A 25,733-nucleotide genomic window follows, 5' to 3' on the forward strand; every position below is an offset into this window, starting at 1 on the left:
GAGAAGACCCAGATTGACTGGAGGGTTGACTGTTCTACTGAAAAGGGTGTCAATTGCCAGTAAAACTTCAGGCTGTCAAGTCAACATGTTGCCGGGCTGCTCTTCATCCGCCAGCAGTTGGCGAAATATGAGATTTGATACGAAGAGTGGCAGTGGCGGCACACTGTAATGCCGCTTTCTTTTAGAGCTGGTTTTTATTGCCTCATATGAATGGCGAAACACGGCCTGATTTAACCGTCTAATTTATCCATAAGGTTGTTCTAGCAACGGCAGCAGCTTGGAGCCTGCGTTTCCGCAATCGGCCATCCGCACTGGGCTGGCAAAAATGAATTCTGCTGGACGCACTCAAATATACAAATATTAAAAAAAAACCCGATGCCCACAAAGCAAACACTTCCGCACCCTTTTAACCCGCATCCCCGAGATGTCAACCACTTGGGCTGGCCAAAAAATTGCCTTTCGGATGACGACAGCTGTGGCGCGGAGTCGCAGGACGTCGAGCTCCCGCGGCAAATGCTTCCCAATCAGAGACGCGTAATTAAAATATGTACAAACAGACCGAAGGGAAAACTCTCATGTAAGAAAACACTGAGCAGCGCCAACTTTGTTTGCTTTGCCTGTTTTTCTATAAAACCAAAAGCAAAACCAAAGCAACAAACACAACAGCGGCAGGGGGAAGCGCGGCCAAGCAATAATACCAAGAAAAACATTTGCATAAAGCAACAAACAGGGAAATGGATGGAGTGGGGCCCAGACGACCAGGACCTTCAAGCGAAAGTTAATGAGGGCTGGGCCTTAGAGCTGGCATCGTGACACGGGATCAAGAATAAGGGTTTTTAAATGCATACAATAACAAATTGTCGACCTCGACCTAATTCCTATTTTGATGTTTTGTATTAAGTGTGTTTATTTTAGAGCTAACTAAATAAAATTATGCTTTTGTCTCAAAATATAACTTAATATCCCATATTTATGAAAAATAAGCTGATGATGAAAAATGTTTACAATTAAATGATCAGATTGATCGTATTTCTTTCGGAGTTGGTTACTAAATAGCCGCTCACGGTCACATCCACTAGATAAGTATGAGAAAAACAAAAAAAAAAAAAACTAAAACTAAAATGCTCCCAGAGAAAATCACTTCATTAATGCGGCATTGGTAGACGGAGCCCGGCCAGAGTTCGGCTAGGACATCGCCATTTGCCATTCTCTATGTCCCATTCGACACACACCATTCGCCATGTGCAACATGGGCCCGCTGGCAATACGGAAGTTGTCTCCATGAAACTTTGCGCTGAACTTGCCATCGTGGAATTATTCGGGACTGGGGTGACAGTCATGCAAAAGTTGATTATTTTTTAGCAGGCGTTACGAGGAGAGTGAGTCCTTAGCTAGTACAGTGAATAATGACTTTTGCCACCGTTCGGCGAGTGAGATGCCTCCGGCCATTGTTTACGTGCTTTTTTTATCTGTCGCCCTCTTAAAATTGGGGGAAAGTCCTTAGCTTTTGGTTTCCTGGGTGCCAACACGCCACCACGCCTCCACACAGCTTTCTGCTGTTGTCGCAAAGTTATGCAGGCTCATTAAGTTGTTGTACAGTTTAGAGAAAGAAAATTGTCAGCTTGCTTAATTTGCCCAACTGACTAGGCTAAAGGGCGCGGGACGAAGGACGAAAGAACGGAACTCGAGTATAAACAAAAGACTTCCTTAGCGCAGCGCTCCTTTGTCCTCGGTCTGGTTGGCGGGAGCCGACGTAGCTCTTGGCGAGTGTTTAATGAAATGAATTTTAAGAGCGATTTTATTATATTTCCCTTAAGTGAAATGGAAAGCCCAGGAGCGGATGTAATTAGGGGGAACTCTCCATTCGATGGAGAGCACTGCCTGTGGAAAGGCCGCGACTCTTAGCACGTGTCACAATTTTTAAAGTTTGACCAAGAAATGTCAGGAAACTAGGTAAGCTGTTACTCTCGTTTTCATCAATCATCAAAATTACAAACTCAACTTTTTGCAAACCAAGAAACTATTAAAACTGTTTTAACTATGATTTGCCAATTTCAAAGGGACAACGTTTATGATGTTCTTAAGAAACTATAATAGAACTGAAGGCATATATTTTATGAAAATTAAAAATATTGATAATTTCTCTAAACAGATTCAGCACTTTATACAAGTAAGTGAACCAAATTACTAAGAAAATAAACAATTATTGTTTGTAAAATAAAGTAAATATTTTTAATTCCAAATTCAGTCCATTCACTCGACTATAAGATACCCGTTACTTCGATAGATGGAGTGCTAGAAAGAATTTCAAAATTTTTTTAGCATGTCGATAGAAATTGGCAAAACGGACAGACGCCACGACTCGGCAAGTAATCCTGACGAGTTATATTTTATTGGGTTGGAAAAACTTCCTTCTAGATAAAAAGATAAAATTTTTAAGGAAATCCAAAGAGTGATACAACTTATTACTCGCTCATGGCAATATTGCGGGGTCCCTATTTCTGTTACGTGTTCGTACAATTGTTAATCAAATGATTTCACATACTTACGATCTACCTAAATAATCCGCTCACATTCAACGTGAAGGGTATCATCTTTCACCAAAGTAACGTGGACTAAAATCCTATCTCGGAACATCTGAGCTGACCACATCAACTTTTGCTCTTCTGCTCTGACACAATTTCACCTTCAATTAAACTTGAGGTAATTGACAGCGATGCCGAGGAAAGAAATCCCCAATTGGTAACCGCAAGTCGGGGGAAAAGTAATACAAGCAACCCTCCCCTCCCCAGCAGGCAAGATAAATGGCGATGCCTTAAACTGATTGTGTGGATTAAATTGCCATATTGGCGAAATTGGCAAAGACACCGTCTTTCTTTTCGGCTCTCCTTTAGCTCTTCGAAGTATCGAAAACTTATTTTTGATAAGCGCAATTATAATTGGATTTGGAGAAGTTGCTTCAAAGACGAGTAGGTAATCGAAGTTGGAGCAGTTTCCCGATTCGGAGTGGGATGATTAATCTACCTGCGGAGTATTTAAAAGCCAGATTACAGTCGGCACCGAGTCAGCCCATAAGGAAAATTGGAAATGCGTTGTGCCGCTGCGATAAATACGTGTCTTAGGCCCACTCGCTCCCCTTTTGGTGTTTTCTTTTTGTAAATGTTTGCTGTCAAGATAAGCATAACACAGCGTGTGGTTTGCCCTGATTCGCTCCCCCCCACCGTCACCCAGACACCCAACACCCCACCTTTCGCCAGATAAGGAGTAAGGAGTCCGTGCGACGGGGGAAAAGGAGTTTGTCAGGACTCCAGACTGCTAAGCCAAGACGGGTCTTAACAGAGACAAATGAAGTTGTTAGCGGGTGGCCCGAGAGAGATGTTTTCGTGGTCGACCCGCTTGATCGGGGAGATGAGGATGGGAGGTCGATGCATTTCGGTGTAGCCTTTGATGTGCCCTCTCTGTGCCAGTTGATTGGTCATTTGGCCATTAATTGAGTTTAATTATTGGGGCGTTAATGAGGGGGCTTGGTTTGGCAACCAGCCGAGGGGGAGTGGAGTGCAGTCGGGCGGTGGACAGATGATGGATGGGCATGGGTGAAAGGAGTCAAGCCTCGTTAAAGCCAGATTAAACGATTCGCAAGCAAGTTCTGAAACTTATGGCTAAGCCTTGATTAGTTGCACGGCTCTACGAACTGTCAAGCGATGTTCGGGCTGCCAGGCCAAATACATCCCCACCTTCCAAGGACACCAGCAAACGCACCACCCACCAGTCTCGATAGCTCATTAAAACCCTGCACATAATTCAAGGCGAGGGGAGCCCTCTGGACCACCCAAACCAAAATGATAGACATTTATTTGCGTCTATAATTAAACGCAGGCAAAGCCAGCGAACAATGTTTGGGGCTGTGCCACGCCCCCCTTGTCAAATATTTCAGGGCTGCGTTGGCAACAATTTACAAAATGCAAATGGGCGTTGCTTCCGCCTCCGTCTTCGCCACCCCGAATCCTCTAATGAGCCCTCTGCGAAGCCGAGGCATAAATTTGGGAAATTCGGAATGCTGCCTTGGGCACATGTGACTCAAGTGGGTGAACCTTATTTTACTTCTTCTCCATTGTGCTCGTTTTAATTGTTGATTTTTCTAAATAGAAAAGCAACAGTAGAAGTTTGCCCAAATATTTCCCAATTGAACTCAATTAAAAATAGCTAAGAAACATCCCAGCCATATCCCCGTCTTTAGGCCATCCAACCCTTCAGGCTGACCGACCCTTTTTAGTGAACATTAAGGGACATTTCCAGTCAGCGCCTTTTGCTGTGCGAAAATTAATGATGGTAATGATTTCAACGAGGGTGTTTAAATTATGTTGCTCTTGAAATTCTGTTTATTCTAAGTTTTAATTGTACTTGTCAACCGTGAAACGGGAAGGGGCAGTTGAAATCGGGGATATTTTACATAATTTTTACTTAATTTAAAGAAGTAATTGAAATATTTTCTATAAGTGTCGTGTTCAATCTTTAATCCCCCGCTTCCCGAGCTCAGTAGAATCCATACTAAAATTTCCGACAGCAGAGCCAGCAAAGTTTTTCCCAGCCCACACCCATCAATCCCCATCAAGACAGACATTCACGTCAAACTTGCACACTGCGCTTTTATGCAGATAAATTGCCGGTTATTCCCACTCTGCCACCCATTTCGTTCGGTTGCCGCGTCAGTTGCTCCGGGCCGAGGCTCAGGCGGGATCTGGAGGATCTGGAATCCGGGCCCGGATCCGAGCGGACCCAAACCCAAGACCCCGCCCGACCGGAGAGAGTGCGACGGGACAGGGCTGCCTTTGCCTGATTGTTTCATAAAAGTTTCTGCTGCAAGCCCGGTCACTATTGTTGTGTGTTGTGTTCGCTGCTCCTGCTGTTGTTGTGATTTGTGCAAATTAATTTGCTTATAATTTTTACGCTTAGTTAAACACAATTTTGAGTGATTTTCACACAGAGCCCGATGCCTGGGTGCTAAAAAGTTTTCGCTTCTTGGGGATGGCGCACAGTGAACACATCGAGTGGAAGGCGGCTGCAAATGAAATGCCATCCCAGTTGGGGAATATGGAAATTTCCACTGGAATCCCTTTAAAGCCAGGCAGGCGCCAATCCTTATTTAAGCGGCAGAACCGAAGCCTCCAGTTGCATTCCCCGGGGTCTTCGTTAGGCGCAACTGGCGGCCATGCAAATGTGGGCGGATGTGGGGCTGGGGAATCAGCTACAAAAAGGCACATTTAAATGTTATTTCCGGGGTGGCCCCGCAATGCCGCAGCATTTTCCACCCGTTCGAGCGTTTTTCATATTTTTATAAATTGCTATAAATTGAGATATTAATGCGATACGCGACAAAAGTCGTGGGATCCACTGGTCCAGGCCCGACTCAAATGGCGCTGCTGTTGTTTGGCGCTTGGTTCGCTGATTTCGCTGCAAAAACGCGGTAAAAAACGGCGAAGCAGCATAAAAAAAAGTGCGCAAATGTGGCTCAAACAAAATGTTCAGTTATTTGTATAAACTGCGATGCGACAACTTTTTCGGTGGCACCATTTGGCTGCAGGAGTTGGCCCTGCGATAATGACAAAGCTTCGCCGTACTGGCTTAAAGCCTTCATTTAAACGGGACTCCAACTGCGTCTGCAGTAAGTGCGCCGTCGGCCTTTGTTGCAGCTTAGATATTCCAGTCACACACTCGCCACACATTTCGTCAGCCGCTTCAATTGGACTGATTTAATTGAATCAGTTTGGTCGTCTACTACTTGTACCTCCCTTCCTCTCGTTCCCACACCTATTGGTCTACCAATTCCGTGTCTTCGGTCTTTCAATTTACTGCCCCTGTCATTGTTGTTTCCCTGTAGTTTCGGGTCTACGTTTGACTATTCACTCCACTCCAATCCACAGGGCTCCTTTTTTTGCACACGTTTGCGTGCCATGCACGGCATAAAAATTTTGACACAAAAGCCGTTGCATACAATTGGGCGCAGAGCAGCACAGCAGCGCGCTGCAGCGGCGCACACCGACAGCCCATCTGCCTGTGTTTGTGTCTTTTCTGTATCTTCGTCTGTGTATGTGTCTAAATCTGTGTGGAAAGTTCAGGAAGGTAGCCTCGGCATTGGGCCCTGCGAACGTGTTAAGGTCCTTGAGACGCTCTGATTTTGTATGCAGCAGCCAAAAAAAATCTTTCGGGAGAATCATTTTTCACCAATCTTGTAAAATATTATTGCCTAACAACCGATTATTAAATTTAATAGTTTACGTGCTGGAATACCACAATAATCATGGGATATTAAAACAAAAAGCTTGTCTATATACATTTCAAATCTAACACTATTTCCTACATTCATAAATATATTTCATGTACAAGGCTAAACTATAACTAAGGACTACAGACCCCACAGTAAGAAATAGGAAAACTTTCTCCCCATTTATACCACCCCTCGTTCGGCTAAAATCCATATAAATAATGCTAAATAAATTACCCCGCATAGAAAAACAATCATTACACTTGTGAACCATGGCCAATTTCGATTAGAGGGAAAGACTCGGCCAGAAACAAAAGTGAAACTAACTTTTGGTTCATTCATAAAGCAGATGAGCTCGTGGGCAAGGGGGCTAGATTAAACTGTATCTCATGAGAGGCCTACGCACGTATGAGATTTCTTATTTACGATAGGGAGACACAGCAGAAATTGCGAAATAGCAAGGACAAAGTAAGGAGCCAGCCCAAAACACCCACCATTTACTCGCTCCTTGAACCCACTCCTGCAGCTATTCAGGCAGAAAAAGGGCAGACGACGCAGAGACAAAACACAAGCCAGTAAAAAGGCCAAATATTGAATCGTGCGTAATTTACGATAAAAAGGGGAAAATTGGAAAAGTTTTCCCCCATTACCGCCCCAGATTTAGTAGTAAGTAGGACTGGGGTCTCGTCGTTCGCTTTCGCTTATTTATGTAGTTCGATTCCAGGGAGAAAGGCACGTGTTTCTCCGGAGAAAAGAAAGGCCTCGCTCAGCCATGTAAATAAAAATTGTGATTGCCTGAATTCAACCATGTGGGTCTCCAGGGCCAATTGAACGTATTTGCTAAATATTACGAGTAGCTAAATAAATTAGGCGAAGGACTGGATTGACTGGAACGGTGGCTAGTACTCCTGCTGAGAGCTATGATTCCCGATAATAACTCTTTCCCCTCTCAACCCAACGGCATTGGCTCGTAGGCGTTATAATGTTAATGTATGCCTTAATTGCAAAGTACTTTTTGTTGTGGACACATTGAGCTGCAGCTGTTCCAGCGGACGCCATTAAATCGCATTTGGTCAGCCGATTGCTGGCGCTGGGCACTTTGCATCGCGATAGGCTTTCCGTCTCTCTCCCCCCCGGCCCCCCCCCACCCATCCTCCTCACCACACCATCAGGCTTTTCCCATAAAAACATTTATGTAATTGCTGTTATCGACAGCGGCTGGCTCTGCAAAATGGTCTCGTGGTCGCATCCCGGATCGGCTAGGGAACGGCGATGTCGATGGCGATGACGATGGCCCCGTAAACGGGCCTTTAATACACTTTTGATTGGATTGTCGCACAAGTTAATTGAACGGCGCAGCATAGGATATTGCCGACATTGTCGGCCTCCGACCGCCTAAGCCACTGAGCCATCGCGATTTTAGCCCGGCCGGGCCAGGCCAGCACAAAACTGGCGGCAATTAATTTCAAAACTAGCTGGAAGGGCGTTCCATCCCACAGCCAACTTCCGCGGCTCCCCGAACGCCAACCGATTCATGTCGATTCATGGAAGCTCATTAGTTGGCAGACTGGACAGGACCAACCCCCGAAAGTATGCAGCACTCTCCTTTGTTCGATTGTATCGCTGCCACCCGCCCAGCATCCACTGCAAGTATGCTCTTTGCGACTCGGTTCCTTTTTAATGCTCGAACGCATCCTTATCTTTTGTTGTGCTCGTCGTCGAGCAAATTGTTTGGGAATGACCCGCGTAATTTTGCTTTTAGCTGATTTACTGTAAATTGTATTGTGTCGGAGATTTGGCCAGTCCCATAAAAAATCGTACGCATCGTGGCCCTTAAAAAACGTATTCGACATGCTTACAAATTGATTGACCTGTAGATGAGGTCCCCAAATGCCGTTCCGACCAACGTTCCCGATCCGAGTCTGCTCTAATGGATGGTCAGCAATTTGGGATGTGTCACGGCCAGGAAGGTAATGAATGTATCTTGCGATGGGCGACTTACCTTTCTGATAACTCATCATTGCAAATTAGTTGCGCATAGATGAGAGAAATGATGCCAGGTTCAATACGGCAAAGCCAGCGTGGAGAACTGAAAGACGAAGGAATGAAATGATCAGATTTATGGATGACTTAAGAGTTTCTAGGATACTACTATGCAACCCGGATGCAATCACCATAATGGGGCAAAAAACTCCAAGCCAAGCCCTCCCTCGGTAAACATCGCCTTCTGCCACTTTAGCACATTTTTACTTCTGAGACTGCTGGAGGCAGTTAAAAACCTTTTGCATTCGTTTGTTTGACTTCTCCACCCAGGAAAAAGATGGCAGCATTCTCGATGTGTACTTAAAACTGAGCCCGCATCCCAGTAGCAGCCTCTGAGCTTCTGGAGACCCAAAGACGTTGTAGTGGCTCAAGGAGCAGGACCAGGAGAAGCGAGCAAACAATCTCAAGTTTTGTTGGCGTTAGTTTTGTAAATTGCAGGTTGCAACATTTTCATTAAATTAAGTCAAATAGCAAACAAGTGGATAGGAGCTTGGCACGGCTCAGGGAAACAATCAGGACTTCTGGCTCCTGACGAGAGTCCTGTAAACAATACAGTTAACTGCCAGCCGGGTAAGCAGCATGGCATTACCGAAATTAAGACCCGAAGAGGTGGGTCGCTCCTCTATGTGGGACTTTGGGGCATGAAGATGTCATAAGCCTGGAGGATTCCGCCAAAGGATTGCGGCGTTGCCGCATAAATAAAATTATATTTCCCTCCCAGGAGCAGAGTCCTGATTAATCTGCGGACTTTCCACTCACGAGAGCTGCAGACTCGCTTGCCGAAACACCAAACGTCAGCTGAAACTGACAGCGTGTCCTGGTTGCACATTTTTGCCTGGCTCGACAAAAGTCAAGAGCTCGCAGCCGAGCGGGGCGGTAGTCTCCTCGCCGACATAGCATTAATTAAGTTTGTAACGACAAATGCCAACACGACACGAGACGTAAACACTCGCACAGACACATAGACCCATGCCCTCCCATAAATCAGACTAGCCCCACACAAATGCAAAGCGACAGCAGCAACAGCGGGCTCAAAGGATATTCCGAATGTCCTGGGCGGAGGGCCGAGTGCAGTGCCGGCGTCTGCTTGGATGTCATGACGATGTTAATTTTATAAACTCTTCAGTTTTTATCCCCCTCCAACCACACCCCACACGCCGAACCCTTCAGCAGCTTAAACTATTTCCACTTTGTTGTTGTTCCTGCCGTTGGTCCTGCGTGTTTGTGTCCACGCTAGTTAGCGCCTGCGGTGGGTTTGTGTCTATGCTGTGCGCTGCAACGGATGTGTGTTGCACGAGTGTGAGTGTGTGCGTGGCAATGTTTGTTCTGGTGTGTTTATGTCTCCTGCTGTCTCGTTAACAGGATTAGAGGGTCGCTTAAGCGTCGCCTCTGTTGCGGTTGCTTTCATTCATTGGCTAACTAAGATAATTTCGAATAAATTCTGGCTTAACGCTGGGCGAACTTGTCTTTACAAATCTGCCGTTTCAATGGCAACCTGTAATAAACCAATATATGCCACCAATTGAGAACACGTGTTTTCCTTGCAGTTGGGTGCAGCCGTCAGGCCACCTTTTTATTTCTTCTTATCTCTTCGAGTAGCAGAAACGGTTCTGCCCGCTTAACCTCTACAGAGTGTCTAATCTTACCTAAATACTGCGACTGCGCCGCCGTCGACAGCGGCAGAAGAGCAGCGTATATATATATATGTATAAGAGAGAGAGAGAGAGAGCTTATGCGCATATATGGCCAGCGGCCAGCGTGGGGATGCTGACTTAGCTTAAAGCATAAATGGGTGATCTTATATCACGCTCACTTGAGACATTTATTTATGCAATGCAACTAAGTGTTGCTGTGTACTTATAGGTACAGTGTACCCTCGATATATGCACATACTACACCTCCCCTCTTTTTTAAAATAACGTAAAGAAATGAAGTTATTTTCTATCAACTATATTACCATTATAAAATAAAAATTACTTAAATATTATTTTTAATGAATTAACATTATTTATGATATAGAATTTTTAAATGAATAAAGAAAAAATATGTATGTATTTTGAATTAATAAAAATTCGATTATATCTATGTCTTTGTTATATTGTTTTGGCTGATCAGGCCGTTATTTAAGTTTTATTATGAAAGGTTTGGCATTGATTGCCCTTTTTTTTTCATTCTATTTGTGCTTTTTTAGCCTATCTTTATGTACTATTTGTTGTTTCTTACTTCCTGTTTTAATGGTTATATTGTCATTTATTCCTATATCTACTACGTCATAAGGACCTTCATATCTTTTATCTAACTTATGACCTGTTTCTTTTCTAAGTAATACTTTATCTCCTATTTTTAATTCGAAATTATTTGTATTCCTATCATATCTTAATTTTCTATCCGCTTTTGCTTTTTCTAACATTCTTCTTGCTCTGTTGTACGACAATTCTAGTCTGCATTTAAGCTCTTTAGAGTAGTCGTCTAAGTTGTATATTGGGTCTATTTTGTTTATCTTACTGAAATCTTTGAATTGTCTGGGTAGTCTGCCAAATACTAGTTCGTATGGGCAATAGTCATGGACTATTGAGGGTGTTGTATTGAAGCAATAAGTGAAATATGGTAACCAAATGTCCCAATCACTTTTGTTAACCGATATGTATGAACGTATATATTCATTAAAAGTTCGGTGGCTTCTTTCTATTGTTCCTAAAGTTTGATGATGGTGAGCGCTAGATGTTAGATTTTCTATATGCATATATTTGCATAATTCATTCATAAGTGAATTTTTGTATTCCGTACCTTGATCTGTAATGAACGTCTTCATTGGACCGTACTTCAGTACAAATAATTCAAATATAGCCTTTGCAACTGTTTTAGCACTTTTATTTGGTGTTGGAATAGTTACTAAAAACTTGGTTAGATCGCATATGATTGTAACTGCATACTCATTTCCGTCTTCCGATTTCGGTAGTGGACCAATGGTATCAATTAAAACAGTATCAAATGCTGTTGCTGGCGTTGGCATCAATGTTAATGGAGTTTTCGTATGTGTTGTAATTTTGGCTTGTTGACATTTCAAACAAGTCTTTACATACTTTGAGATTGTCTTGGTCATCTGGGGCCAATAATAAAATCTTTTGATTTTTGACTGGGTTCGCGAAATACCAGTGTGGCCTCCTTCTATAGGATCATCATGGAATTTTGTCAAAATTTCTTTAATCTGAGCTTCGTCATTTTTGTCTATAATTATCACCTTTTGTAGAATAGCTAGTTCTACTTTTTCGAGTACTCGGTTGCCCTTTATTTTAAATTCATTTAGTGATACAAATTGGAACATCTGTTCGCTTGGTGATATTCGCATTTTTGTTATTTTATGCATTCCGGCTTTTGAAATAAGCCTTTGAAAGAATTGATTTAGATCAAATGTTTCATTAGAATACAAGTCATCAACATCAAAGCGTGAAACAATTGTTTTTCCTCGTTTTAATAAACACTTGTGTTTATCTATTTTGATTAAAACATATTTCTTTGTGTCATTATTATTGACAACTTCATAGACTTTGGGCTTTTCTATTGTTTGCTCTTTTTCCTCTTGTATTTTGACTATTGCTTCGTCCTTACAGGAATTTTCCTGTTTAGCTTTTGATCTGGTGGTAACTTTTAATATTTCTCTGTTGATTGTTTTCAGATCTTTTATTGTTATGCGAGACAAGGCGTCCGCAATATGGTTATCTTTCCCCTTAAGATATTCTACAGTAAAGTCATACTCTTCTAAATCCAGCCTCATACGAGTGAGTTTTGAACTTGGATTTTTCATAGAGAATAGGTATGACAATGGTCTATGATCGCTTTTTACCATGAAATGCTTGCCATATATGTATGGTCGAAAATGATTTATGGCCCAATGAATGGCCGTTAATTCTTGTTCTGTAGTGGACTTATTACTTTCACCTTGAGTGAACATTCTTGAAGCGTATGCCACTGGAAGTTGTTGACCATTGTGATCTTGTGTAAGTACCGCTCCGCATGCCTGTTTACTAGCATCGGTTGTTATGCAAAATTCTTTACCGAAATCTGGGTACTGTAGTAATGTTGGTTTCATTAATTCTGTTTTAAGGTATTCGAATGCATCATTGCATTCTGCTGTCCATTCGAATTGAACATTCTTTTTACAAAGCCTCGTTAAGTGGCGTGAATGATCAGAAAAATTTTTAATGAAACGTCTGTAATAATTACAGAAGGCTACGAAACGCCTAGCACTGTCGGCATCTGTTGGTATAGGATATTTTTCTATAACTTCATATTTGGTGTCATCTGGGAGTATACCTTTATCGGTACATTTGTGACCCAAATATGTTACTTCTTTCATAAAGAAAGAACATTTCCCTGGATGTAGTTTCAAATTATGTCGTCTACATAGCTCGAATACGTTAGTCAAATTTTTGAGCATATGTTTTTCTGAACAACCTATTACTACTAAGTCATCCATATATAGAAATGCTTGCGATGGTTCAAGACCAGAAAATGCAAGTGTCATCATACGTTGGAAGGAGTTTGGTGCTACTTTCAGTCCGTATGGTAATCGCGTGAAGCGATATGAGCCATTGGCTGTTGAAAATGACGTTATATCTCTATACCTTTTTTCTAGTTCTATCTGGTGGAATCCAGACATTAGGTCGAGACATGAAAAATACTTTGCTCTTCCTAATTGATCAAGAATATCTTCTATTCTTGGAAGTGGAAATTTGTCTGATAATAGTTTCTTATTTATTTGACGATAGTCAACTGCTAATCGCCATCTTTTTTCCGTGGAATTCGGAAGTGGTTTCTTTGGAACCAAAAGTAATGGACTATTATATTCAGACATTGATGGTTCAACTATTCCATCATCTATTAATTTTTTTACCTGTCTGGCGATTTCTGGTTTTTGGCTATCTGCCATGCGATAGTTTTTTATATAGACCGGTGTTTTTTCCCCTAATCTGAGTTTTTGTTTGTAGAAATTGTTAGCCGATATTGGTTCTGTTTCTAGACCAAAAATATCGCTAAACTCGGTGCATAACTTAGTTAGTTCATTATTGAATTGTTTAGGGAATCTTAATTGTTTTAAAATTTCTTCAGTTCTATTTTCCTTTTCTACTGGTGTTGTAAAAATGTCATAGTCTTTCATTGATTCGCATTTGATCTTCGCGCTATCTATTATGGCGTCTTTATTATTTGTATTTATAATGCGAATCAATGCGTTTTTGCTATCGGCAATGGTGCTTGCTACTATTATACCTGGTTGCAGCTCCTGATTTGGTACTACCACCGTTTTTTCGTTAGTGAGTAATTTGACTTGTCTGATTACTTCGCATCTAGCTGGCAATAAGAGTGTGTTGGAGTCTAAGTTATGTGTAATTGGTACACTAATCTGTCTACTGAAGTTATTGGGTCTTATTGTGAACCAGTCTTTGTTATTTTGAAACTCTAATACGCAATTGTATTTCTTGATAAAATCTATTCCGATTATGCCATCGCATGGTATCGGAAAATTCTCAGGTACTACATGAAATTCATGTGGCACTAGAACATCCTGAATGCGTATGTCAAGATCTACTGTACCTATAGACTGTATGGTTCCTTGCCCAATACCTGTAATATTTGATATATTACTGAAATTTATATTATTATATTCCTTTGCTTTGGCTTTTAGCAATGAAATTTCTGCACCTGTGTCTATTAGTAATGTAAGAACTGTGTTTGTTTCATGGTTTTTTGTCTTAATGAAAATACTCAGATTTAGGTTTACTTTAAACACTTTTACTGTTGATCGCTTAAGGGGGTCTGGCTGTTTTCCGATTGTACGTTACGCACATTTCGGTTGTTATTATTATTCTGACTTTGGTTACCCCTTCGGTTACCTCCGTCTCTGTTATTACCGTGGCCGCGGTAGCCTCCGCGACCTCTGTTGTTATTATTATAACCTTGGTTATAATTCTGGTTATAATTATGGTTATAATTATTTCTGCCTCTACCACGATAGTAGGCATTATAATTACCACGTCTATTATTCCCATTATAGAATAAGACTGTATTTGAATTGCCGGTTATTTCTGTACTGCAATGTAGGTATTTTTCCATTGCGTCGTTGAATGTACTAAATGTACCTGCAGTTAAGATCATTTTAAGTGCCTCGTTGGCACAGTTTTTGGTCATTGCTGATATCGACTCTTTAGTCGCGAATTTGTCAGCATTATCGGCGTCTAATCCGCCGTCTATGTAAGCTGCCTCGAGCTGCTTACGCATACTGTCTATTTCTGTAACATACTGAGACGCGGTCTTGCCTCTTTGTTGGGCATTTATTAATTTGGCCTTTATAACGTCAGGCGATTCGCCTTTTACGTTTGCCTGCAATATGGTAATTATTGCCTGTATCGTTGTCGCATGTTCTACTTTATAGTTTAATGGGCCAATAATTTTGGTCTTTATGACCTCTACTGCTAAAGTTTCTTGATCTCCTTTAGTTAGATCCGTCAACTTAAGTGCTGTCACAAACCTGTTTAAATGGAGTTTCTTACCATCGAATTCAGGTACTGTGGCAGATACCTGTTTAACGTATGCTCTCTGAGCTTCTAATGCGTTGGCCATGTTTCTTGTATTTGGTTGTACGGTATTAAATTTTAATTCTTCTATTGATTCGATATCGATTTCGATATCTAAATCTTCTAACGGCTGCGACTCGTCCAAGTCTCTTAACTGGCTTTCGTCGAATTCTGCTATTTTGGTTAGTTCTGTTGGGACTTCTATTATAATACTGTGTCTAACGCTGGTATTATGTAGTCTTTTACCAAATGAACTGAGAACTTTGAAGCATTGGACTTTATGTTCTTCAGTGAGTTTGCTTTTGTTTGTTACTATTAGGTTTTGTAATGTGTTGTATTGTGTTATCAATACCTTTATGTGAAAAATAAGCGTCTGAGTTTTGATCAGCGCGGTTTTATTAATACATTTATAGGATTTATCAAAAGCATCTCTAATATTGTTTATGGATATGGTTAAGTTTAGCCATTCCATGTATGTACCTTTTAGCGATGTAATCGCACTTGTACCTTTTTGGTGTAGTTTCTATTAGATTTTGTCTAAATCATTGGCTCGACTCATGTAAGTCTTTTCAACGATCTTTTGTGAAACTGATAAAGTTTTAAGGCCAGGTTAAAAGGCTGATAGGATAACTAAAATCAAAAATAGTAAGTACATTGAATTTAACTGTGGGGTTGTATCCACGACTTATGTCCCATTTTGATATGGGGAAAATTAGTCTTTATTTGTATATCAAAAGTACAAATAGAATTTTAACTTTGAGAATTGGTCAATTATTGTTATCTCGATCAGATATAAATATAGCTCGAAATTTTAATAGGTCTAAACTGTTGTTAAACATATTTTTACTTGATAGATGAATTCATTATACTCAGTTTACATCGGTTGCAATTTGCAATTTTACAATATTATTACTTATTTTAAGTTTAGGACTGAGTATAATGTGTTAGTTATGAAATGGGTCCCTGATAAGTTAGTAATTTTGTTGCAGCGGAAACCGCATCGACAACATTAATATAATATTTGGGCGGTTGAGGCTATGGCGTATAACGCAGCCCGCCGCTTTACTTCGCACCACGAAGTTGTTGATTGATGGCTGCAAGGCGCTCTTTGTAGCGCTGCCGGTCTTCCTCATTAGTTGCCGTCTTCAGTAGTTCGATGTTGAGCCTCCGGGCGCTGAGCAACTTAATCCGGCGGCCACCCCTCTTCTTTTTAGGTGGCTGCTCCCTCGCTGCAGTCCGTGCCTTGTACTCTTGTATGGTCAAGGGCTTTGGTCCCGCGGACGGATCTACCTCTATTACCTCTTTGATACTTGGCAGATCCCTTTGCTCGACAGGAGCAGGGTGTTCGAACGTCTGCTTGGTAGACATTCGCTGTTGTCATGTGCGGCGCGCCGGTGGAATCCTTTATCCTTTATCCTAATCCTACCCTCGCAGGATGCCGTGCTAATTGCTGTTGCGGCTTACAATGGTCGAGGGCAGTCTTTCATGCAGACGTCGGGTCTTTTCGGCTTGGGTGATGTTGAATTTTCAGTTATTTCTTCATTGATTATTTCTATTTTTGCTGAGTGAGTTGTGGTATTCGGCTTTCTTTGCTGGAGGTTTTCTTTCAGAAAGTCTAATTCGGCAGTTAATTTCTGTGCCGTTGCCCATGGGGGCGGTGTTTTATTTGTATATCATAGCCACTTAATATGTGCTATACCTTTATTTTTGATTTCCTGACATCCGCGTTTGCTCATTACCACACTCTACTCACTCAGTATTTTTGTTTCTTTTTTTTTTCATCAGTGTCCCGTCTCTAGGTCTCCCGCACTGGTGTAAGGGGCGGCCTGCCTCTCACACCTGTTGTCGCTGTTTAGAATTCCCAAATCAAATCGGCAATATTAGCAGCATTTCCTCAGTAGTCCTGTCACGGTCGCCATGTAATAAACCAATATATGCCACCAATTGAGAACACGTGTTTTCCTTGCAGTTGGGTGCAGCCGTCAGGCCACCTTTTTATTTCTTCTTATCTCTTCGAGTAGCAGAAACGGTTCTGCCCGCTTAACCTCTACAGAGTGTCTAATCTTACCTAAATACTGCGACTGCGCCGCCGTCGACAGCGGCAGAAGAGCAGCGTATATATATATATGTATAAGAGAGAGAGAGAGAGAGCTTATGCGCATATATGGCCAGCGGCCAGCGTGGGGATGCTGACTTAGCTTAAAGCATAAATGGGTGATCTTATATCACGCTCACTTGAGACATTTATTTATGCAATGCAACTAAGTGTTGCTGTGTACTTATAGGTACAGTGTACCCTCGATATATGCACATACTACAAACCATTTACAATATGTCTATTAATTGGCTTCATACATATATAGTGCTGCCAAAGCAACTGACACGACTATTGGACTTATCAATCGTTTTACAATTTGTTAAGCCTCTGTTCTAAATACTTATTTAAGTCGGTCACATATCATTTCGAATTTTTTTCTTTTTTGAAATTTTTGTACAATCTATGGTGGCCAAATCTGTCGAGTTTGATTTTTCCAGACGACTTTCCATTTAAAGGCAACATTTTCATTTGACTTGCAGTCCTTGCCCGAAATATGTACAATGCTTACAATGTTTTTCATACATGAGGTCTCAGTATGCCTTAAAGCCCGTCAGTGTTCTCCAGCGCCGGCTCTGATTTATTTTAATTTCCCGGCCACGTGCAACATTTTTCTATTTGTTTGACGCGCCGCATTTTGCAGGTCGCATTTTCCAGCCAGGCGCTCCTCGCATGGAGCCAGCGAAACGTAGCCGAGCAATTGAGCCTTGACAGAAGGTGGAGCGGAGGGCGGTAGGAAACGCCGACTTTGCTTTGTGCAACAGCGCGTGAATCAGTATAGGAGGTAAAAATGCAATGTCTAGGCAAACACAGAGACACGGAGTCGAGGTGGGGCAAGTATGTATATACGCTTTTCGTATATGGATGGGTGGCTGTGGAAAAGAATTTTATTTGTTTACGGCACAGGAGGCGGCCAACAAAAAGTGCAACGCAGCTGCCGCTTAAAAGGGTGGGGAGCGGGCGGAGGACTTTTAGAACCCACCAGGTGCAACAGACTCACTCACACACACTCATACCCAAGCCCATTGTCAATATAGGGCGTCTATTGTCTGTCTGTCCCATATGGGTGCCTGTGTGCATTACGGGACTCTGCTATAGTTTTGTTTTTCATAAGTTGGCCGAAAAGTAAAACGCTCTTTCAGGAAAATGCAGGGTGTGGTAAATTCTAAATAATAAGTGTGCACTTCTTAGCCAACATCAGAAGCTTTAGTAAGAAAAATTCACTTACTATGGCTTTAAACCACATTCGTGGAAAAATTGATGGCACTTTTAAGAAAAAATCGTCATTCAAACGCTTATAATATCTGACTGGGATAAATTGATATTCTTAGTATAGCATAAATCCACCATTGCTAATTGCCTTAGCACTCTTGGTGCGCAGTACTAACTACTGCGTATTCAGAATTAATGATGAAATGTTGATAAAAACTGCGGTACTTCTGTTTGACCAGAAAGAAAGAAAGTACTGATGACCTGGCTACACATATATTGCATAAATTTCAATCGTATTTGCTGAACTATTTGTAAACATTTTCCATTGTAAGCCCTTTGCAGTCATCGCATCGATTCCGCTCTTAAAGTGCAGCATCCGAGAACGGAGTACATAATTTAAATGGCAACTTTAAAATGTTTACCGAACGCTTCATCGTAGATGTAATGTGAATTTACGGGCCAGCAAAATCCAAACAAACGCGCTGCACCACCGCAGCGCCCCATCGCCGCCTACTCGCCCCTTACCCACACACCCACACACCCATACACACAGCCATTCAGCAGTGTCTGCTGCTATTTGCGCTTAACCCACGAAAGGAGGGCCCTGAATAGCAAGCTACCTTTTTTCCTTTCGACTCGACAGGCGCGAAAAGATATGCGAGCGGAGGGGGGACTGCGATGGTGGATGCTAGCAAGTTCACCATTCGACACTCAGTCAGTCGGATGGACGGACTTTCGTGCTCATTACTGTGGCAAATTTTTTGTTCACGTCCCCGCTGGATTTTAATTAAAATTAATTACATTAAGTGCACCGAGCAAACAACAAACATCAGCATAGAAATCCGCAATCGCCGCCCGAGAAACAGAAAAACTACCAAAACAGGAGAAAATCCAGTAGTCGAATTGGGGATACCTGTTTCGAGGAGCAATACTCGCACTGCAAAGTATACTTAAGTAACCCAGTCATCTCGGATTCGTATACTTCATTTGAGCAAGATCACCGGCACGGGAAGCTAAGAGTAGTACCACTTCCCTTCTGGGCTGCAATCCTTTCCAGAAACATATATACCCATTTTGGACGCGTCTGAAGCTTTTCAAGAACTGTAAACTGTAAAGAACGTACTCGGCAGTTAAAGCCTTAATGCGCTTTAATCGGCTCTGAGCTTTGATGGCTAACATAAAAATGTTAATTTTTTCTACAGATATTTGGCACACATTCGTTGGGTCAAATGGTAATTTTTTTCACACAGCATTCTGAACTCGAATGTTAATGCAGCAGCACGCAAAGATGTTTCCTCGAGCTCTCTAAATGAGCCTTTAAATGTGGTTGTCCATGATTTTGCATTGCAAATGTTGCATTTTAAAGTGAAGCATACTGACACGAATGTTTTCGGCTCAATTTATTTAAGGCTTCTAATTAACGATATAGTTACAAAACAGAGTTACCCCTTACTAATAATGTCTGAAACCGTATTAAATGATCGGAAACCCTCATGGGAAAAATTAAACGGGATGCCCAGCGAGGTAAGCTGACTGAAAACATCCCACTCCCAGTCGCAAAACTCTCCGATGGAAAGTATAAAAACTTTTTAACTAGACTTCAGCTGACAACAAAATCCAAAATACAACAAATTGCTCGAGTGCTCGTCTGAAATCTCGCCTCTGTTGGAAACTTTTGGGCAACATCATAAAATACAACAATTGACAACATTTTTATTATTTCGACTTCATCGTTTTTGATTTTTTGGAAAATATTTTTCTGAGCAATTAAATGTTGCCACTTGGCAGCTAAAGTTGTGCACAGCAAAGTTGCCCATCCGAAAGTTCCAGCGAAAAAACTCGTCAAGCGAGAGGGGAAAAGTAAAAGCAAAAATCGAATTCAGCCTCCCCCGGAGCACACAGATCCAAAACCGACAATAAATGACAATAAAAATAAGCCAAAGGGAAACATTTCGTAATACCAGCGAGGAAAATCATAAATAAAACGCATGTAATCCACGATTGAGTGCTTAACTTGATGCCATCGAAGTCGGCGGTCTATCGGAAGCGAAGGAGTGGAGGCTGAGACTGGCGGTCCTGCGATAAGGACGAGGGGCAAGTATTTACATTTGTGGCTGATGCGGTTGCCATATTGAAAAGTCATCAATCATTTGGCTTCGCGCAGCCAGTGAAGCAAGAAATTTGTCAGTTTGGCAAAAAATTCATAGCCACCCGGCCTGTTTTGCCCACTGGATGCAATGACTCAATCTGCCGCAGCTTTAAGAAACTTTAAGTGGGTCGTCCTGGGGTGTAGAGGTTTGTATGTAGATGTGGCAGAAAGTAGCTACAAAACATTTGAAAGCGGCAAATGAATGGCTGAACAGATAGAAGTGAGTGTGGCAGCGCAGGGAAGAGTGGCCATAGAGCAAAAGTTTACATAACATTAAACAAAGCGCACAATGGCACGAAAGCAGACTTAAGGACCCTGCTGATGAGTGCGAACGGACAGGCGACCGGTGGCAGGGCGACTGCGGCCAAGAAAAGAAAATTTGTTTAGAGCTCCTGCCCCGGCCAAGTCAAACAAAAACGAGTTGCGCATAATGAAGCCCAAATGCACAATGGACTCCAAGGACTTGAGGCCGGACGCGGGATACAATTTATAAATGTAGCCAGCTCTCGAGTTGCTCTTTTTGCGCTCAAGGAGCCGGGAAACTGTAAGGAACCCCGGGGAGGGGGGAAATCTATGCCAAATTATCGGCAAGGCAACCGCAAAACTTAAACGCTGCGTTTCACTTTCCCGGCCTGCTGCCCGGCGAAACTTTGCCAGCCGTTATAAGAAATTATTTCATTAACAACATCAATTGGCAGTCGTTAGTGGCAACTTTCCCTCCGCTCCAGCCAAAGTTTTCGGAGAAGTTTGCGAGTTTTATTTGCAGCAAATGTTATAATCGTGTTAGTAGCCTAACTTGCGGATAACTGTTTACCAATGGCTGAGCTGCACCGCTTCAATTGCGAACGAAGTTTGCCAATCCAAGGACCTACAATGGGTCTGGCTGGCAACAGATCTCGCAGGTCTTGGAGCAAAGCCCCGATTTGCATTGTCGGCGAAGTCGGCAAAAAGTGTGCTGCGTCGCGCCCTACTAATTCCTCTTTATGGCCGACTGAGCCATAAACCGTGCGCACTTAATATAAAACATGCTTAAACGCCGCTGCTCCCTCCGGCGGCCATAAATAAATTATGAAAAACGCCTAACTACTTTCGACAGCTTATAAACGCCTACAAAACGGGACGCCCCCACAACTACCCGGGTGTTGATTTACAGTTGCATATTCCCTGAATTGGCCAAGCCGCTCGTCCTTTCCAGGTCGTCCTTTTCGTCGTTTGGGACTGCGGTTGTTCGTAAAGCAATTCATTTCCCTTATGCATTTTGTACCAGTATGTGTGTGCCAAGGGGCCAGGTATCCTTGTTGCCGCCCTCCTCGTATCCTTGTGCCGTGCTCCCGACCCTCGAGTGCTACGAAACGTCTGGAAATGGCGCAACGGAAGCGCTTTTCAATGAAATTTATGACGCATGGAAACATTAGACGATCGTTGACGTTTACAAGTCCGCGGAGGTAGGCCACCTCGTGGTACGATGTGCTCTGCAATGGCATGTCGCTGGATGGCTAATGCGCTGACACCCGAGCGATTTATGAGTTCAGCAAAGTTGGCCGCTGTCTGTCTTGGCGATGTTCGCTAATTTCGAGGTGCCCCCAACGAAAGAATTTCAATTAAATATAATTTATGTGGTCCCGAAAAGTTGTCAACTTGATGTTAGTAGCAAAGTAGAAGCGCCACCTTTAAGAATTCAAGCTCAAGAAAACGGCAAAACCGAACCTATTACACATTTTTTGCTATCTCACTTGGTGTGCAGCCGAGGGATGGAGCTTTTGGCATTGTTTTTGCTGCCGTTTACCAAATGGCCCGCCCATTTTCCAAAGGGAAAATAAGGAAAAGGGGTCTGAGCACCGTGCGCTGGTCGTGTAAGCAGCCAAGCAGCGGAAATGATTCGTCGTAATTTTCCTTTGTGTAATCAACTCCTTTGTAGGGAATATTTTGTATGTTCATATGCCCTGCCGACGCCGTTGCTCTTGAATCCTGAATCCCGACTGCCGACTCCCAACTCCGGACTCCAAGGAGTCGGAAAAGTTGCCGCCAGGCCGACTCACACGCGAATCCGCCTCCTCCGACGCCCTGTGAAGTGCGCTTTTAGGCGTGCTCCCTTATAGTTTTATTTTCTCTTCCACTGAGAACTTTTCTGCCTCTAGATTTACGCTCTTTTGACTTCTCCGCAATTTAGTGGATCAGGTCCAGTGCGGGGCTTAGGAGCAATTTAATGAGATTCCCTCTGGCAAGGGGAGTTAATAATTATGCAAATATTTCAATTATTGAATGCCAGTCGTCCTCCAATTCGCCTTCAATTCCCCGGCCAGAGAATTTTCAACGCCTGCCAACCCACGTCAAGTTGGGCAGGTGGTTTTTCGTGTCCCGAAAAAGAGAGAGGCAAACTTATTTACGCACAGTCTATCTGATTTTGATTATGAAGAAGTCTGTCTGTCAGTGGGTCCACGAAACCCACTTAGTTTCTGAGATCCTGCTGAGGACCCACCCTGACGCCATTAATTTGTCATTACTCTCTTTTCGATGTGATTGTTGCTCGTATAAGTCGATTGTGTTTAATGAAGGCGTCTGTTTAAATCGGCGAAAGATTGAAAAATCAGGTCATTATAATTCAATTGGCTTTCGGAAAAAGCTAAGAATTTCTCATTTAGTATAGGCTTATTTAAGAAGTAGCATTAACTCCCCACCAAATACGAATGAATTATTATTCATTTGCGTTAGTTATTGTAAAATATTGCTCTCGAAAGCTCTCGGAGCAGAATAACTCAGTTAATATTTTGGATTCAACATTTTTAGTTATAACACTATAAAATCTTGCAACCTTTCAAATAGTTTGTTCAAAAATGCACTGCAGACATTATGAATCCCCGATTGTAACATAAGTTAGAGAGCACTTGCCACCTGGCTAGTAAAAAAAAAAGGAAATGGCCAACAACCCGAGATAGCAGAAAAAATGTTTAAAACGGAAAGCAAAACGGCTGGTGGAAAGCAGCATATAAACATCAAAGCGTCGTACAAACATTTAAAGATCAAAAAGCCAAAAGCCCATTTAACCCGGTCCAAAGCGACACCCACACAGGCGAAGTGCCATGCATACATGTGCTCCACCATCCACCAGCCAAACAGCTGCCGACCGTGTTGATATAGACCTAAAGGACGTTCTGGAGGGATGGAGCGGGCGGCGGCTGGACTGACCGCTCACTTCTTGCTGCCCGGTTGCATTAATAAAAATTGTTCACCATATTGGTAAATCCATTATGAATATTACGGGCAAGCAGAAGGCCGACGACGGCCTACCTCGATTGGGCCCCCGGAAAGGAGACTCTGGAGAGGAGTGGGGTTGGCCTGTAGGTTTCGGTTCGGCATAGATGCGGGGAGGTGCGATGTGTTTATGCAGGAGAGCAGCATGAAAAGATTGAAATTGAAATTTGTGTTCCTGCATTGGAGCCTCGGCGACCCCTATGCGTTTTTACCCGCGCGTCCTGCGGTGGCTCTGGGTCCCTTCCGCCACGCCACCATTTGATCCCCTCCTGCCGTCGTAATTGTGTGCGAAAAGCAAAGCAAATGTTTACGTAATAAATTTACGTGATTGAAATATGTCGAGTTGGCAACAAAAGTGGCCAACACTGACCCGCTCCCCCTATTTATCCCCTATCTGTGCCGTCTGGTCTGGCTAACGAATCCGGAATCCGTTCTTTCCCGGCTGCGGCGTCAATTTTTACACATGTATGGAGTTGGGAGTTTGGTCCGATTGCCAGGGGGTCGGGATGGGCAAAAGAGTTGGTCATTTTTATTAGTTGCCAAAGCGTTTGGCTGTTGTAGCTACTGGCTGTTAGCCGTTCTCAATTCGCTGTTCGTTGCCTGAAAAACCGCAATTTGTGCAAAAATTATGAAACGAGACTTTGGGCAAACACAATCAGCGCTTGGGTGAGTTTTTATGCATTCAAATTAGTGTGTTACTTGCAGGGCCTCAGAAAGGCAGGCAGAATGTGCCGAAGGATAGAAAGTCGCTTTGGATTTTAGGATTTGGTGGAATCCAAAAAATAGGCGTAATTATGTTGCTAGCTTCTGGAGGAGGGTTTTCGATTGGGAAATGGAGCTGGAATATCCCCGTCTCAGTTGCATTTTCCTGTAATCGAGTCACGAGTTTCCCGAGTTGACAACTCCTTCCACCCACCCGTCAAATCCACACCATTTGCACCTTGTCAGCTGCTCGTTTCTTCCAATCACCAGTTCTTCATCCACTATGAGTACACACGGCAAACTAAAATGGATAAGAGCGAGCTTCGAAAGAAAACCTAACCACGCGCAATTTGTCGTGTGTGGATGTGGAAATTGATCCAAGTGATTCCCCAACACACACACCCTCCCCTCTATCGTCGTCTGAAAAGTATTTACTGCGTCGTCAGTCATTCAATTTATCGCATTTCTTTGGCTCGAGTCAAGCCCAAGCAAACTAAACCAACAGAGGAATCTGTCAGGACGCTCCCGCCACCTCTCCTCCGACTTTTAGATTTGATCCTGGCTGCGACTTCGACTTCGACTCCGTCTTTCTTCGCCGGCAATGGCGACAAGTTCATACGTCTTATGACTTCCCGTTGACGGAAGTGAGCTCCGGGTTCGGGTGTGCCCGTAAGTGTGGCCTGGAGTCTGGGGCTGCGTCTTCTTTTAGGTCTCGGGTGCAGCTTACATCGAAATCACTTTTATAATTGGCACGCAGCCAGCCAAAAGAAAAACTCGGGAAGGAATATCCGTGTGGGGGCCAACAGAATGGGGGGGGGGCAGACGGGCTTAAACTGTCTGCAAGGTTTTTTCGTAGATCTCAGGATGCGATGTCTGCACAGACCATTTGTCAGATATGACATTATATTAATTGAAATTACTTTCGGGCTTCAAAAGTGACCCCGGGAGGAGAGGCTTCAAAGTCAATTCAATTCGTCTATGAAATAATAAACGACAAAACAGGGCGATGCACAAAAACGGTCACCCTAATTGAATTGGTAAATATTTAAATAAATATAACCGCAGATAATTAAAACAACAAAAGCCAAGCGACAGCGATGGATGGACACGTCTAAATTAAGAGCTCGACAGCAGGAACGAAAAAAGTGAAAAGGGAGGGCGGCAGTTGGAGGACGAAGGTGAGCCAGGACACACAGGTGAACGGGCGCTCATGTCACATTCCGACCGCAAAAGCAATTAAATTTCCAATTAAATTGCATTCACTTTTCTACATTTTGGTCCGCTGAAAATGCGACGCGATTTATTTAAATTGTTAATTAGGAAAGGCAACTCCAATGACAAATTGATCAGGTTACGCCTGGGCTGAATTGCTGGCAGGAGATTCTTCTCAAAAGTCCCAGACTGTTCGTTGGGAATTACACTTCCCACCATATCCAACAAATGTGT

At 42.8% G+C, this 25,733-nt stretch overlaps 1 protein-coding gene and 1 long non-coding RNA gene across 3 annotated transcripts in view, besides 2 other annotated features; one reads left to right on the forward strand and one right to left on the reverse strand.

Annotated features, from left to right (window-relative positions):
• CG14459 (uncharacterized protein) overlaps positions 1-25,733 on the reverse strand; it is a 64,803-nt gene that overhangs the window by 34,330 nt on the left and 4,740 nt on the right. For both annotated transcript variants that reach the window (NM_001369979.1, NM_001369978.1), the window contains exon 2: positions 8,265-8,351. In NM_001369979.1, coding sequence (NP_001356912.1) covers positions 8,265-8,283 — 19 coding nt within the window. In that variant the 5' untranslated portion in view covers positions 8,284-8,351. The remainder of the gene's footprint in view (positions 1-8,264; positions 8,352-25,733) is intronic.
• Positions 306-927, forward strand: lncRNA:CR45967 (long non-coding RNA:CR45967). Its single transcript, NR_133309.1, has one exon. It is a non-coding gene; the product is annotated as a long non-coding RNA:CR45967 (long non-coding RNA).
• Positions 2,257-2,334: a mobile genetic element.
• Positions 9,802-17,196: a mobile genetic element.

Source organism: Drosophila melanogaster, chromosome 3L, assembly GCF_000001215.4.
Source record: "Drosophila melanogaster chromosome 3L".
In the NCBI taxonomy this organism is placed as follows: domain Eukaryota; kingdom Metazoa; phylum Arthropoda; class Insecta; order Diptera; family Drosophilidae; genus Drosophila; species Drosophila melanogaster.